Consider the following 16,839-nt stretch of genomic DNA (forward strand, 5'->3'; position numbering starts at 1 on the left):
CCAATTCCCAAACCGAAATTTTCAGGATTTCCATTTTAAGACCGATCCCAAACCGAATTTTCGGGAATCCCGAAATATTTTTGGGCTTTTCGGCTTTATCAAAATTTAGATGTGGTTGTGCAATGGGAAATCATGTATATATTGCAAATCTGCACAGCATATCTTGGCTGTGCAGTGGAAAATCATGTATATATATTGCAAATCTGCACTGCACATCAGGAAAGACAGCAACCTTGTTAATCTATGTTTCAAGCATCATTAAGAACATTCAATTTTGATAATTAAGGGGAAGAAGGCCCTTTCAATTTCATTATGCAATATCATTAAAGTGTGAAATTCATTGGTTCAACCCAATCAATTGTGCTTAAGCTACTAAAATGATGTTAAGTGGAAAACGTTTAGAAATAGAGAAGAGGAAAGTCTACTCAACATACTCCTGCATTATCTAATGTTTTCATGTTCAGCATAAATTGGCAGGCATTCATCGCTTCTCAATGGAACAAAGTTCCAAGAATCTGAAGGAATCAATAGAAATTCTATGTTTGATTTGTATTCAACAGTTGAGATTAAATCTCAACAGAATCCGACAGCTATTAAAATTCTAAATATATATTTAAAAATTAAATAATATATATATTTTTCGGTTCAATTCGGGATTACCGAAATCCCAAAAACTTGAGATCGGTTCGGTATTGGGTACCGAAATTTTTGAGATTTTCAGTTTAGGATTTTTTCAGTTCGATTTTTGGAATTTTTCTGTTCGGTTTGGGATTTTTGGTATTTTTTTTCCAGTCCTATTTAAAGTGCCCATAAAAAAAACCCAAATACATTTCATTCTCATTGACCCAAATTGACTGAGCAAAATTAACTCTCTCTCTCTCTCTCTCTCTCTCTCTCTCTCTCTAAGCACACTGGTGAGCAAAAAACTGGAGAGAGAAGGAACGAACGCTAATCGGCAGTCTTAACATTCCCGCGAATCCAATTCCGCGCCCCCAATTGTCACAAAACCCAAAAACCGAAATCCAACGTTCTCCCTCATTTTCTCGCGAAATCAGGTTCCCGCGGGATTTCGATCCAATCCGCCGCACGGCGCTTCTCAGCCCCCGATTAGAGGCGGAGCTGAGGACTGAGAACGGAACCTTAAGGCGGCGGCGACGACGATCGGATCGATCATGTCGTCCAAGTCTCTACCTTACTCCAAGAAAGATGTCCACTACGACAACGCCAAGTTCCGCCATCGCTCCTTCTTCAAGGTCTTCCATTCCTCAGCTCTCTTCCATTTTCTCCAACTCCGATTCATGATTGATCGCGATTAGTTCTGCAAATTGATTGAATTTATTGTCTTTTCATAGACCTGAAATTTTAATTATCTTACATTCTGGAGATTAATACATTTATGATGCTCCCTGTTTTCAAATTTCATTTTTCAACTTTCAATTTGCTTATGGACGAATTTAATAGCTAAATTTATGAACATAATCACATTTAAACCCTTATTTTCTCAAATTTTCATATCTCTGTTGTAAATTCTTTTGCTTTCTAATTATCCTGTTAAACCAATTAAGTTTCTGTTTCTTGTTTCCCAGGTGATAACTCAAAACTTGCACACCAGTAACGTAAAGAATCATTGTATGAGTTGTAGTACGGGAAAGTTTCTACTTTTACTAATGATATTCGGTGTAGCGTATCTTATGCTCACACATACAAGTCCCACCACTGATGGATTAGTGAAAGGTAGTAAGAATGGTACGTATGAGCACATTACGAGTGGCGGCATTAGGTTTGGAAATATTTTCCGAAAGCCTCCAAGGCTTCCTCCTCAGTTGCCGCCTGACGTAAAAGGTAGTCGTGGTAACACTGGTCTTGATCATAGGAAGTTAAATTCTGACTTGAAATGGATAGCTAGGCAACAAAATGTGAAGAAGGCATTTATTCATGCGTGGTCAGGATATAAAAAGTATGCAATGGGTTATGATGAGTTGATGCCAGTGAGCAAGCGGGGTGTTGATGGGTTAGGTGGTCTAGGTGCAACTATTGTGGATGGCCTTGATACTGCGATGATAATGGGTGCTGACAAAGTTGTTTCTGAAGCTGGTTTCTGGATTGAAACACACCTTTCAAATAAGATTAATCAAACTAGCCAAGTCAATTTATTTGAAACTACAATACGTGTTTTGGGTGGTCTTTTGAGTGCATATCATCTGAGTTCTGTGGAAAATGGGATGGACTCGACACATAAAGGACCTAAGCCAGTTGTTTATCTAGAAACTGCTAAGAACTTGGCTGACCGTCTACTAGCTGGTTTTACTTCCAGTCCAACTGCTATTCCCTTTGGTGATGTTGTTCTTCGAGATCCCTCAGCGCATCCAGCTCCTGATGGTCGTAGTAGTACTTCAGAAGTGTCTAGTTTGCAGCTTGAGTTCAATTATTTAAGTTCAGTTTCTGGTGATCCAAAGTACACTGTGGAATCTATGAGGGTCTTGGAACACATAAAGACTCTACCTAAGGTGGAGGGACTGGTACCCATATTTATAAGGTATGAGTCTGAAATATTATTCTAATACTTGAATCATTATTCTTTTCAATTTCTTAATTCTTGTTTATAAGTCTAGCGTCATGTTGACATTTTCCTTGTACTGAGGAGAGCTTTTCTGTGTCATTAACGCTGCAGAAAATGATTAATACTTTTCTCGAACGATGATAATCTTTTTCATATGTAGGTTGATTGAAACATTTATATAGTTGGGTCATGGAAATATAAATGTAGAGCTGGGAATATGAAAAGGATCCTCTATTTCTTATCTAAGAGCGAAACATATGTAAGAGTGTACTTCTTTGTTCTTTATGAGAATTGCTCAACTAGTTGATTTCATGTAGCCTACATATAACTGCAACATCAAATGGAGTTTTGGATGTTTGACATAGACGTAATAGCTTCAGCAGTAAAATTATCTCTTCGTCTTCTGTTTCTGGACAATGTGTAGTCAGCGTCTCCCATGTCTTATTGATTTTCTCTTTGTTTATTAATTTACCATCTATTTAATTGTTGATGTTGTCTATACTGCCTGCAGCCCTAGAACTGGTGAGTTTAGTGGAGAAAATATAAGACTGGGATCTCGTGGTGACAGCTACTATGAATACCTACTGAAAGTTTGGCTTCAGAAAAATCGGGAAAGTAATTTTACGTATCTCCATGATATGTACGAGGAAGCAATGAAAGGTGTCAGACACCTTCTTGTTCGGAAATCAATCCCGAATGGATTGGTTTTTGTTGGGGAATTGCCTTTCGGAGCTGATAGTTCTTTTAGTCCCAAAATGGATCACCTGGTATGTTATACTTCACAAATCTTTGGCATTTAGATAACTTATAAGTTAACTAGCCTTCGTTAATTTTTGCTATAAGTTCTAAGTCAGTAAAGGAAAAGTTTGACTAGTTGGACATCATGTTGCTCCACATAGGACGGTGACGTGCAGGTGGCATTGAATATACTTAATCATGGTTTTGACATCTAGCTTTATGAATTGATTTGCTTATTGTGTTTAAGGATTCGTGTTGGGATTATATACGAGAAAGCAATTCAATAACAATCTCTTTGTTTTCTACATTAGGAAACAAGAAGTGATAAATTAATTACCCATTATTATCAGGAAACAGTCCACTAAAAATTGTGATGGTGAATTCTGTCGTCATCCTGTTTTGTGAAACCTTCTAACTTAATTTAAACTGACTGTCAATATTTAACTTTATATTCTTTCTAGTTGTAAGTATTTTGCACAACCACAACATACATGTATGTTTAGCTTTTTGTGTATCCTGGAAAAGCACTTACCTGTCACTAGAATGATGATCATCATCCTTGCTCTTTCGGAAATGGGTCTTAATATGACATTTCGTACTGCCTTTTGCAGGTATGTTTCTTGCCTGGCACTCTTGCACTCGGTGCCACGAAAGGCCTTACCAAGGAAAAAGCAATGAGAAATAATATGCTTAACTTTGAGGACCTGGAAAATTTGAAACTCGCAGAAGATCTGGCTAAAACATGCTTTGAAATGTATTCAGTAACCTCTACTGGTCTTGCTCCAGAAATTGCTTACTTCCATACAGAGGTTAGTTTTGGTTCTACTTGAGCTATTGAGATACGTCAGTTTTTTTTTTATTTTTTTTGGGGTGTTTTTAAGCCTTTTCAACTTTCTACTCTCTATGTTCAATGGAGGGACTTAGACAATTTCTCTTATTGAAGCAGGAATTTTCTGAAGGAGGTCTTGACGGTGGTAACAAGAGTTCTCAATATATGAATGACATAATCATCAAACCTGCTGATCGTCATAATCTCTTGCGTCCTGAAACTGTGGAATCATTGTTTGTATTGTACCGGATCACGGAAGATCCAAAGTATGCTTTTACTTTCTTTCTTATGTATCCATGAGTTTTATTCCCCCTTAAATAACACACGCATAGGTTGATATCCCCTCTTGGAGCACTTTTCACTTATATACTTGAACATTGCAGATATCGTGAATGGGGTTGGCAGATTTTCGAAGCATTTGAGAAATATACAAGGGTTGACACTGGTGGATACAGTTCTTTGGATGATGTAACTTCAGTTCCTCCTCATAAAAGAGACAAGATGGAGACGTTCTTTTTGGGCGAGACTCTGAAGTACTTGTACTTGCTGTTTGGAGATAGTTCTGTTATTCCATTGGATAAATTTGTTTTTAACACAGAAGCTCATCCTATTCCAATTGAAGGCACTGCCAAAAGGGGATAAAACTTTGTTGCATTAAAGCATCGATTCAAAGGAAGGAAAGTATGTATGGACAAATTATACGGTAGCAGGCGCAAATGTGCTTTTTCAGACTCACTGGTGTTTCATGCATGTTTATAGAGTATATCTGATTCCGGAAGACAGTAAATACCCTGGTTGAAGTTTTAGAGGCGGCTTAGTTCGTTTCTTTTCTTGTGCAACTCATCGGTGATTCTTCTACGTGATAAAGATACAAGAGCTGGAGAAGAATGAGAAGATTGAAATATGTAGTTCGTGCTATTTTACAATTTTGATTAATTACCTGATGGGGTTTACCCATCGAAAGTATCAAGGGCCATATTCTGTAGTGCACTTTCTTACTTCTCCAGTAGCATTACTGGCTTCGGGGAACTAAAATGTTCAACTGGTGTAGTCACATCAAAATTTATGTTCCTATCTTATTATACATTGCCTAAAAGGTACAAGTTATATTCATATTATTATAGTCGTTGTGAAGAAGATACAGGTGATCACCATCTCGGACAACACTTATGTCATCTATTTCTGCATTTTCTTCATTAACGACTTTTGTAGGTTTGTATCCTTCGAACTTCTCACCTGCAATGTCATAAAGAGGGAGACCAACTATGCTGTTACGGTATGTTTGATTCTGCTCAAGGTATGTTTTTAACATTCAATTTTGGCTTTAATCCGTTGAATGTTGTCTAACCTATAAGAACTTTAAATTTAGATTTGTCTAAATGTGCTTTTTTAGGTAAGAAAAAGAAAGCTTACCAGCCACTCTGAGAAGCTCTTCCATCGAATCAGGTAGGATTATTAACTTCGCAAGCTGCCTCTCCAATGCACTTCCATTTTGAAAATGCATGTGGATAGTTACTCTCTTGTTGATTGATCTCATCCGTTCTCTATCAGGGATAGAATTGCTCGGGTAGGACTTAATGGGTACTTTTCTCTGGTGAGAGTGGGAAAATTGGGCACCCTCGTGTCTTTTGGAATTTCCTTTACAATTCCTGGTTATTTCAGATGTTTCCGGTTCAATAAACTCTATTCTATGTTCATCTGTTCTATTCTCATATCTTCGTAATAGGTCAGTTATGCTCTTGTTTCCTTGCTGTTGTGCTAGATCTTTCGGCGTCCATCCTCTAGCATCTGGTTTGTTTACATTTGCTCCTCCTTCGACCAAAATTTTGACCATTTCCAGATGTCCCCGATGAACAGCAGTGTGAAGAGCTGTTTGGCCATCCTCAGCCATCATGCAGACATCCATTGCACATCTCGTTGAATTATCAGCTCTGCATATTTCGCTCTTTTTTGTAGCCTCTGAACCTGTAAACAAGTCGTTCCTTGCTTCCTCCATTGATGGATCTTGACGTGAGTTGTCTTTACATCCAGCGCAAGAACAGCATCCTTCGGTATGTGGATGTTCACAGCCCAACCCTTCTTGTTCCTTCAGTTTCTGTAAAGTAGAGTACGGAAAATATAAGTCTTTGGAAGAGAAGGGTGGTGTGCATGACTGCATGTACATTTTTTCGAAAACAATTTTGTTTCGGTACCAGAAAAATGTTGTTCATGATAATTTGCTCGTCGTCCTTATTTGCTTCTATGGTGTTCATGAGTGAACTTTTGCGGAGTCGTAATATCTGGGAAAGTTCGGTTGTCCGAACGGTGAAAGGCTGTGGCCTATGACATAATACTCCGATTTCTCCCAAAGTATCCCCCGCAGTTGCCTTTCGTATGAACTGTTTAGAGTATGTCAAGTCAGATATTAACTCCTACATGTACTCCGATTTCACATAGCACATTGAAATGTTCAATAGTAAGAATCAAGTTCGCATTTGCAGGATGTCAGAGCCAGTCGACCCGAGAGTGTATTTCCGGTCAACGGGCCTCTCACATCCCGCAAAATGGGATCCCGTTTTTGGAAGGGTCTGTTTACATATGTATGCGTGACTTACTTGATCTTGCCCATCAACACTGGACACCAGATCCTGCAACCATGAATTTTTCCGATTGAACTCCATGTCAGAAAGCATTTTTAAGAATGTTACGAGATAATGTAAGAGGTAAGAGTTAAGCCGGCTCACCGCTGCACCGGAAACCAGTATATAAAGATCGGTCGGAGCCTCGTTTTGCAGAATTACATCTTCCTTGGGTGGAAAATACTCTGCATCTATTTCTGAAACCTTAATAAGAGAATACATGGTTTTAGCATCTTGAGATAAACAAGGCTTTTTATCAAAATTTGTCCGTGAAAAATCTGGTAATATTGTTGTGACAATTATTCTTGTTAAATTGTCACATAAATGACCACATGACCATTTTTCAAGGGTATTTTTATCAAACCAACCCCTTCACTTAATAAGGATATTGATAGATTTTTCACGTAATAAAATTAATGTACAGTGGACAAACTCAGAAACCACTTCTATCGATTTTCAATTTCAAGGATCAAAGCAAGTAGTTATGTCAATCTCAATAACCATTGCAACTAAAAAGCCGATAAACAATAAAATGTTGAGACACACTATTGTCGACAAACTATCTAATACAGGTGAGCCCTATCATCGAGACCCACTTCTATATGTGAGAGTGTCAGCAATATGGTCCGTTTTGTATCTGAATAACGTTACTCGGTGAGAATAATTATAAGTCAATGTGATGATTTTACCAATTGAAAGAGGAAATCATGAGAAACTCCTTGAAAGAGGTAGATGTTTTGAACGACGGGGAAGAAGAGATGTTGGGCAATGCTGGAACGAAGGGCTTTCGGGAGACCATTTAAGGTCTCTTGCTGTTTCAGTCCTTCTGTCTTAAACTTGAGGCATATGTGTGACAACATCTGGTCTTGAATCGTTGGGGGCAAGTCGTTTCTTGCTGCAAATTCTGATGCAGCTCTCACTGTGTCCCTCTATCAACACCAAAACCAAAGAAAACACAATTAATATAGGTGTATTATGGGTAGAAACTAGTAGCGTTTCTCGGTGCGGAAAGATTTTGCCTTATCGCTGAGGTTATACGCTCATGCAAGTATCTCACATTCCTTAACAGCTCACCATTGATCCACCAGCCGTCTGGGTTCCACCCGACCGCAGTGGAGAAGTTTCAGGGAGTTAGGTCACTCAATGAATAGATAACCGATGAGTGGGAAAAGAATTAGATCCCCCTCAAAAGAATAGAGATAGTGAGACACTCACATGGGTGTATATCACCGGTGACACCCAAGATTTTTTCTTTCGGTTTGAGTAATATATGAAAACTAGAGGTGTATATTTGTCCCATGGAGATTGGGGACATATAACTACTAATAATTAATATTTTTTATGAGTTAGGTTAGGGTTTGAAGAAACACTTTCAAAACGTGGGGTAGCAAGAGAGGATACAAAGGAAACATTTCCAAGTCTTTCTGCAGGCAATATATGGCCATGGGGACCTTTTCTAAAACTTTGATTGCGACTGGGGGTTTATTTTGGTCCATTCAGAAGTAGAAACCTCCCCCGGAAGGTACTGATCTATTTATTTGCTGTATTAAAAACCAAAGAGCCGAAAGGAGGAGAAAAACTTACAAAGATTCTGGTTCTGCTGGTCCAGTGAACTACAAGATTTGTCATGTTTCCAATGAGGTAAGATGTCAATCCCAAGTTGAAAAGCATGTAGAAAATATCAAACAGCATCTCTCTAGGGTTCTCAGCATGCAGATCTCCATAGCCAGTGGTGGTTAGCGTTGTGATTGACCAGTAGATTGAAGTAACATATCTATTCCAGAGACTATCTTGTTTGAAATCCGGGTACACAGCGCCGATCCATGTTCTTTTCGGGTCAGGATACCGATCTGCGATCAGATAGTTGAAGCATCCTGCGCAGTGCACTGCGAAAAGGGTAACCTGAAATTTGACAGGACACAAGTTTTGATGCCACCCAAGTTCGAATTGGTGAAGAGAAAAATGACAAGAATTGTGATGCGCTTATGGGGTTTTTCGGGGCTTACAGAAATGAGCTTCGTGCAGCGAATCCAGAAGTAGTTAAATCGGATGTCCTTCTCCAGTCTGAAGTCAACAGAAATCGGTTTGTAAGTTTGTGTGTGTATTCTGATAGTTTTATGACAATTGGAAAGTTTGGACAAAAGACAAAGGTGAAGGAGGATGGACCTTGCAAAGAGGGAGCTGACTCGTCGGAGGCGCCAGAGGCGGAGCATATTGAGTACTTTAAACTCAAGTTCGCTGCTGTGATTTGTCAAGAGGAGGCTAATAGACTGAAATGGTGCAGTGGAGCACACGTCGAAAAGAAACCAGGTTGATAAGTACCTGTTTGGTTGTATTGTGCGAAAGAAGAAAGGGTTATTTCTTGCACAGAAATCAAAACATATATGTTGGATGTTTTGAACCAGAATGAAGCCTTTTACGCACCTCATTGCGATTTGCTTTGGATTGTCAACAAGAAGGTAAGAGCGGCTGTCGAGATAGGCAACAAAGAAAGTGAGGATGATGTCAATGCCAAAGAAGCCGTTGACAATGTTGTCAATGACGAAAAGAGCATCCCGCTTGTAAGGCAGAAATGCAAACTCAAATGGGCAAATCCACGCTGAGTAGATGACTAGAAGAACAAGTAGCATCCCCCAAGCCCTGAAAAATGAGGATCACATAAGGGGCATGAATTGATGAGTTGTAGAAGTTTTACTAACAGTTAACCTTGGAATAGCAGTGTGGCAAGGCAAGATGATCATCACCTGTAACGAGGATTATACGGCGATATAATGTATTTCCTGAGCTTAGTAGACTGGTTGATTCTGGCTCCAAGGGAAGGCAGAAGATCAGTAGAGAGGAAGCTGCTCTGAGCAACAGTGTCCATTTGGTATTCATCAATACAGAACCTCCGGAAGAAGTTTTTCGTGCACGAAAACGTCATTTTTTTCTGTGTTCGAGAAAAGGGTTTTCGCTAACTAGATAGCTACAAGATTTTTGAGGTTGGTAAAAATCTTGTGAGAAAAGAGTTATTAATAATAGTAAGGACACTTGGCACTGCAGCTTCCCTTGTTGCTTTCCGGGTAGTTTCGCCGTTCGCTTGTGACATATCTGCTTTTAAACGAATATGCTGGAAGCTTAAGTTGTGCGGGTGGTTACGGGTGGAAAAGGGAGTAGGGAACAAGAGGAGAGGTAAAGGATGGAAGAGAGAAACGTGAACACAAAACGAACAAGTTGAGAGGGGGCTGACGAAGTGGCAGACATGAGCAGCTTAATTTGTGTAATGCTGCTGCAGCTGCGGATATGTTCTGGAGTGAGTGAGAGAAGCAGAGAAGATGGTAATGGTGGTTCTTGTTGTATAAAGGTGGGGTTGGTGGGAGCTCCATCATTGATACATGTGAAGTTGTGCTCCAAGAGGATGCTCAGCAAGGACCGATTTCAATTGGGTTTTAAGCATGTTATGACATTGGTGCATTTTTGGTTTTCGGTTTTCATTTCAAACTGTTAGAAATGTGAGAAAAGTTTGGTGAGGCTGTTCCTGCCACATGACAATATAAAGTTGTAAAAAAAGTCTAGTTAAAAGATAACATATGTTTAAGTTTTGTGATATATATTCACTCTATACTGTTACTAAAGAATAGTCCCACATAAGTTTTCTCGGGAATGTTTTAACTCAATTCATATATTCCACGTGGACTAATAGGAGATTTTTTAAAGAGGTGGTTAAACAATCCAAGAAACAAAAACTCAATTTTTCTTTTTAATTAACTAGATCATGATTATTCAGCTCCCTTCATATTCAATAGTAAGAGGCTAAGAGTGAGATTGTTTGTATATGGAACTCAATCAGAACCATAAAAGTGAAATGGATTGGTGCCATATATCCATATTCCTCTATATCTCTCTTTCTTTCTTCCTTTCTTTCAAGTCTCTACTTTGATTTTGACCCGTTTGTAGTTGCATGGCCCAAATTTTTTTCAGCACTACACGATTTCACCGCCTAATTGATTCATGGTTTTCTTTAAAAAGAAAAATTGTTTAATGTTTGTGGTCTGCATGTTGATCATTATACATACAGATGATCATGGCTTAATTAATTAATTAATTGAAAAGGGTTTTATTGGATGGTCAGGATCAGTTAATCTAGAATAATGCTAATTTCCCATATGGAAACCTCCAATCATGCAATGCAGATCTGCTGGCTCCATGAGATCTTAGTGCATGAAATTTGTGCCCCAGCTGATGCACAATGTGGCATATGGGATGTTGGTTCCCTTTTTATAGAAAAATATATTTTAATCCCTAAATAAGATGAAATTTAGAAAAATGTCTTATACAAGATTAAAAATTGATTTTAGTCCTTAGACTTTATTTAATGCCACCATATGTATTCAATGTCTATATTTTTTATTTATAATTTTATGAATTTAAATTTTATGAAAATATTATAAATTTTAATTCTCATTATGGTAAGCATCTTATATAAGAAAATATTTTCGTTGAGATTTTTCAGTACATTGGGTTAGTATAATATGTTTAGGTACAGATATTTCGGTATACTAGTTTAGTATAATGTATTTAGGTACCGACATTTCGGTACACTAGTTTAGTATCATATAGTTAGGTACGGGATTTTCGGAACACTTATGTTTTTACATATTTTCTTATGTGTCACTAGTTCACTACAATATATTTAGGTACGCGCATTTCGGTACACTAATTTAGTAAAATATATTATGATAAGGACGTTTAGAGAAAATTAAATAAAATTAATGAATTAAAATGTGTATAATAATAAATTTAAAATTTAAAGTAATAACATTAAATAAGTTATCTATTAAATATAAAAATAAAAATATAATATGAATTTGAATTTGAATTAAGTACAAATTAAGGACTAAAATCAATATTTAATCTAGCACCAGATTTTTATTAAATTTTAGTCTTCTTGAATGATTAAAGTTCAAAAACCCCTTGTTTTTATCCTAGAAAGCATGACTGACTGTCAACAACAAAGTTGAAGAGGCAACATATTTTTCAATCAAAATTATTCCACGCAACTTACTTGGCTGCAATTATTAATAAACTACTACTGCTAATATGCTTAATTAGCCTTATCTTTTCTCCAAAAAGCTTAGTTACAGAATCAATCGACAAAAAGAAAGTCTGCACGTATAGTAAAATAACAGTCTGGTGCAACAACAATCAGTATACATGGGTTATTTTTCTTTAAAATGGGGATTTAACTGTTTTAGGTGTATGTAGGATTCCTTTCAAGGAGTATGTGTGAAGAACCCTAATTTTTTGGATCAAAATAACTATAGAACTAAATATGAAAGATGAGGATGTTTGTGAAGAACCCTAATTTTTTGGATCAAAATAACTATAGAACTGAATATGAAAGATGGGGATGTTTCTCATTTTCAATGAGTTTTGTCATCAGCTTTAGCAGATAAGTAAGCGATAATTAGACGAATACAAAACGAGTATAATCCATGTCATTGGTTTAGTGATGATGTGATTAATAATTTAATAGGCATGAAAGCCCACCTGCTGTGTTTGCAGTACTAAGCCAACCTTGTAGTTGAAGGGGCAACATCAACATTAAGGTACGTGCACCACGTGCGTCTTTGGGTATGATTAGGAAGAAACCCTACCACTCTTCCATTGTTAGTGACTATGTCGAGCAATTTACTTATATATGCAATTATAGGACTCTCTCTCCTTATTGGACATCCTTATTTCTTGGGAAAGCCTCCATGAAAAGGACTATGTGTGTTTGTATGTGTGTGTGTGTGTGTGTGTGTGTGTGTGTGTGTGTGTGCGCTTCTTTCCTCATTGAACCTCCTTAATGATTAGGTGCACTGTGCCAAAAATTTCAAAATACCATGTGAGGTATGATGGAGTTAAGGAAGACAATCCTTAACAACCAAATATCATTATATATTAGATTAAGCTCTAGGGTTAGCTCAAATGAGGGTCGTCAGAAGAAAATAAGTTAGGATCTGGCTAGATTAAGGGTTCGTTTTTCTTTCATTGTTGAAGATTTCCACCATATATGAGTGGTTGTATATGTATGTGAAATGAAAAGTTAAAACGTGTCATGTAACCATATCGCATAACAAGTTAGAACTTTTTTGGTACCACTCATGCGCTTCATGGACCATGAAGCACAAATCTTAAATTTGAAAAAAAACTAGAGGAAATAAATAAAAAGAAAGCAAAAGGAGAGAAAGAAGTTGGTTCTTCCCGTGATGGTTAGGAGGCCACGGGCAATGGCCAAAATGGAGGGCAAATTTAGGTGGTCCAATGCATATGTAAAAAGGATGGGTCATCTTAAGATTGCTAATACTTCTCCATCATGTGGTCCTTGAAAAAGTAGTGTTATGGGACTTTCCAGCATTATACCCGATTAAGTGCCTAATATACTAGCTAATGGTGTTGAATGTTGATTATGATGTTTACACATACATATATGTTGTTTTGCAAGAGTACTGTCTTACAATCTACACATTTTATGTCTTAAGATTTCAGAGAGACGCGTGGCCAGTGCCCAATAGTTAAATTCCACATCAGTTATTTAAGTAGCACATGAATACCACGAATTGAAAAACTAAATCGACCCAGTAATTAGGGTCCATGTAAGCAACTCGTTATGACATCATTTTCATATTTTAGAAAGGGACCATCGGCCCACTACTATTCACATCAGTGTTTCATGTTCACATTTCTTTTTGTCAAACATGTTCACATTTTATTATTCAACATTATTTTGTCACACTCTGATTTTTAATCATTAAATAGGTTACAATTTATGTTATTAGGCTGTCAATTTTAATCATTCAACTAGTTAACTCTAAATCCATTAAAATCTTAAACCCTAAACCGTAAACTCGAGATTATTTTAATTTTATGATCTCCCCGGCTTTGAAGTTGTTGTGTTTGGATCGTCCAAATTATTCGGGTAAATTACATTTTACCCTCTCAGGTTTGGGGACGATTTCAATTCCTTACAATATCTTTAAAACATTTTAATTTCATACATCTGTTAGAAAATCCGTTAAGTAAACAATTAAGTGTTGATGTGGCTGCCAAATTTGTGCCATGTGGCAAAAAAATAATTAATTATGCATTTAAAATATTATAATAATTTATCCTATTAAAAATAATAATAAAAAAAAACAATCTTCTTCCCCCACCCTACCCCACCTGCAACCCCCTCCCCCCCCCCACCTCCCCTACAATGCACCCCTTCCTTTTCGGATATCTGGTACCCAAGGTTGGGTTTTGGGTTGCGGGTGGGTTTTGGGTGGGGTGGGGGGTTGTTGGGGAGGTGGGGGTGGGGTTACAGGTGGGGTGGGGTGGGGTGGGATGGGTGTGCTCGAGGAAGAAGATGAGTTTCTTTTTATTTTTATATTTTTTTTAATAGGATAAATTATTATAATATTTTAAATGCATAAAAATTATAATTTTTGCCACATGGTACAAATTTGGTAGCCACGTCATCACCACGTCATCACTTAACGGATTTTCTAATGGATGTATGAAATTGAAATAAAATGATAAGTAAATGTATGAAATTGAAATGTTTTAAAGATGTTATAAAGAATTGAAATCGACCCCAACCTAAGGGGGTAAAATGTAATTTACCCAAATCATCAATTAGGAGCTAGCCATCATCATCATCTGCATTAATAGAGAACCTAAGTCTTCAATTTCTGTAGATTGTGGATCTGATGATTGCAGTCTTGGAAATGGTCACGCATGTTGACTAGAACACCAATGTTGATTAAATCAAATACCTAAATGTTTGGAACTTATGAAAGATTCTTTGAAAGGAATATTTGGTGGTTTAGTTTGCATGCATAGAGTTGAAATCGTAAAGTTGGCCAGATTAAATTAATTAATTAGGTTAAGATGCCTACGGAATGGATCAAGTTCCTTTCCTAATTAGACACTTTAAACAAAAGATCATTCAGATCAAAAAAAAAAAAAAACAAAAGATCATAGCTAGCTTTTTGCTTTAGTTTAGAGAATAAGAGAGAGATCCTAAAACCTAACTTGCTTAATTCGCAGAGCACACGAGTTTCCAAATGTGGGTCAAATATCATGCACTCCCTATCAGAAGTTGATAATACCTGTCCCATCCCCAATTTAGTAATTTTCTGGTGTACCAAACCTTAGTCATTAGACTCATTTATGTATCCACCTTCCCCAACGAGACCAAAGGTTAAACCATATTTCTCCTCTTTCAACCTAATTAACTCGTGATCTTTCCATCTTAATATTATAAACACACACACACACACACACACACACACACACACAAACACACATATACATACATACATATATATATATATATGTCCTCCATTATTATTTTTTAGGCTTATATACAGAGATGAATTCAACTACAAATTTAAAAGAGTTTACAAATTCACATGTATTCAATTAAGATTTTAAATGAATCCATGGAAGACCAAGGTATTCAATCAAGATTTTAAAAATCAATATTTTAAAAGAGTCTATAAAACTTTATGGAAATCTGAGTGTATTCATTCTGAGTTTTAAAGTAATTCATAAAACTTCATATGTATTCAATTACGATTGGATTTTGAAGTATTTAAAAGATGAAGGATTTTAATGGATTCAGAAGGATTTGATAGTGTTTTTTAGGCCTTAAGAAATCAAGCCTCAGCCCTTAATATTTCTAATGATTTCACCCAAAATTTATATGAAGTGTATGGAACTCCATTAAACTCCATAAATTTATGAATCTTCCACAATCTCATTTGAATACAAATTATTCAACCTCCTAAATTTATGACTTTCATTTTTTTTAATTCCAAACATGTGTTTTTTTATAAGACTCTTGATATTAAGGACTAGTAATTCAATTTCAAGCAGTTAACAACATTTAATTCTGCACTTGAAATTTTGTGTTAAATTCCACTCTTTCCATTATTCGCTTGACAACTTCATTGAATTCACCGCATTGATCACATTAGCTTTATCGTGCAGTCACCTAACTTGGTGGTGGGATAAAGTTGTACATAGATGATTGCTATATCCCAAAAGATTAGTTGCAATATTATATATATGTAGGTGATTCATTATGTATGTAGGTGTAAGATTAAGCCAAACAATGAGCATAAGAATACGAACATTCACATGCATTTGTATAATCATGTTTATGTCTGCGCATGCGCACATACACACCATATTTATAATATTGTATGAATGAATGCATGCATGCATAAGTTAAGAGTTGTAGAGTTTGTTGGCAGCTACTTGCATCTTGTAGATGTAGTGAAAATGATATAGAAATGTTCCTCACCACTTAAAGTGATTGGCCAGCGTATCCCATTAACTAGTTTATTATCAGGACGTACGCTATTGGGGACCAAACAGAAGCAAACTGATCACACTGCCGTGAAGCAGCAGAGCAGAGCAGAGCATGCATGATGGATTCTTCAACTTCTAAAAGTTTATGCAAACTCATCGATCACGGACAGCTCTTTTAAGTGTGGTTCTTTGTCACTCAACTAGATTGATCTCCCCTGTGAGAACCTATCATTTCATGGTCCACATTTTGGTTATTAATGGTTGAGATTTCGTACTTATCTACTTATCCATTTAATTACTAGGAGTAGGATATGTTTCGTCAGTGTATATAAATGGACTATTTACAGTGGATTTTATATATATATTCGATTCCCAGAACCCTAATGGAATATGGAATGTACATGATTAGGAAGCTCAATAGATGTTTAGAAGGGAAGAGAATGGAATGTTTGAGGTTGATATGTGTATTAAAAGGGAATGTTTTTGGTAGCATGGAGAGATTGGAATGGCAATTTTGAGTTTGAGCTGTTGAAATTGGGTTTTTTTGACTTTGGAAACCATGCATGTATATATATGCATGCTTTTGTTAACTAATGAATTGAAGTTGACATTATATACAGAATAGATGCTTTGGCGCAGTTGTTGTCTAGTTGAGTAAGCCAGTTTGCCAGCATGTGTGTGTACACAACACAAAGCCATCAACTATTTGGCATCTCAATATCTTCACTAAATTGCTATCTTTGATTAAGATGGATTGGGGAAAGCTGAGT

General features: G+C 36.8%; 2 protein-coding genes across 2 annotated transcripts; one reads left to right on the plus strand and one right to left on the minus strand.

Annotated features, from left to right (window-relative positions):
- Positions 1–945: 945 nt before the first annotated feature.
- On the plus strand, positions 946–4,882 carry LOC137729015 (mannosyl-oligosaccharide 1,2-alpha-mannosidase MNS3-like). Its single transcript, XM_068467833.1, has 6 exons — positions 946–1,253; positions 1,587–2,536; positions 3,072–3,327; positions 3,910–4,107; positions 4,245–4,393; positions 4,511–4,882. The coding sequence occupies exons 1-6, from the start codon at positions 1,173–1,175 to the stop codon at positions 4,767–4,769; spliced, it is 1,893 nt and encodes a 630-aa protein (XP_068323934.1). The 5' UTR covers positions 946–1,172; the 3' UTR covers positions 4,770–4,882.
- Positions 4,883–5,021: 139 nt separating this feature from the next.
- LOC137729016 (potassium channel KAT1-like) lies at positions 5,022–10,066 on the minus strand. The gene is made up of 11 exons (XM_068467834.1): positions 9,490–10,066; positions 9,170–9,385; positions 8,912–9,067; positions 8,752–8,809; positions 8,330–8,647; positions 7,435–7,674; positions 6,851–6,949; positions 6,722–6,754; positions 6,320–6,505; positions 5,541–6,222; positions 5,022–5,363 (listed from the first exon to the last, which is right to left on the minus strand). The coding sequence occupies exons 1-11, from the start codon at positions 9,666–9,668 to the stop codon at positions 5,218–5,220; spliced, it is 2,313 nt and encodes a 770-aa protein (XP_068323935.1). The 5' UTR covers positions 9,669–10,066; the 3' UTR covers positions 5,022–5,217.
- Between the last annotated feature and the right edge of the window lie 6,773 nt (positions 10,067–16,839).

The sequence above is a fragment of the Pyrus communis genome, chromosome 3 (genome assembly GCF_963583255.1).
Source record: "Pyrus communis chromosome 3, drPyrComm1.1, whole genome shotgun sequence".
Lineage (NCBI taxonomy): Eukaryota > Viridiplantae > Streptophyta > Magnoliopsida > Rosales > Rosaceae > Pyrus > Pyrus communis.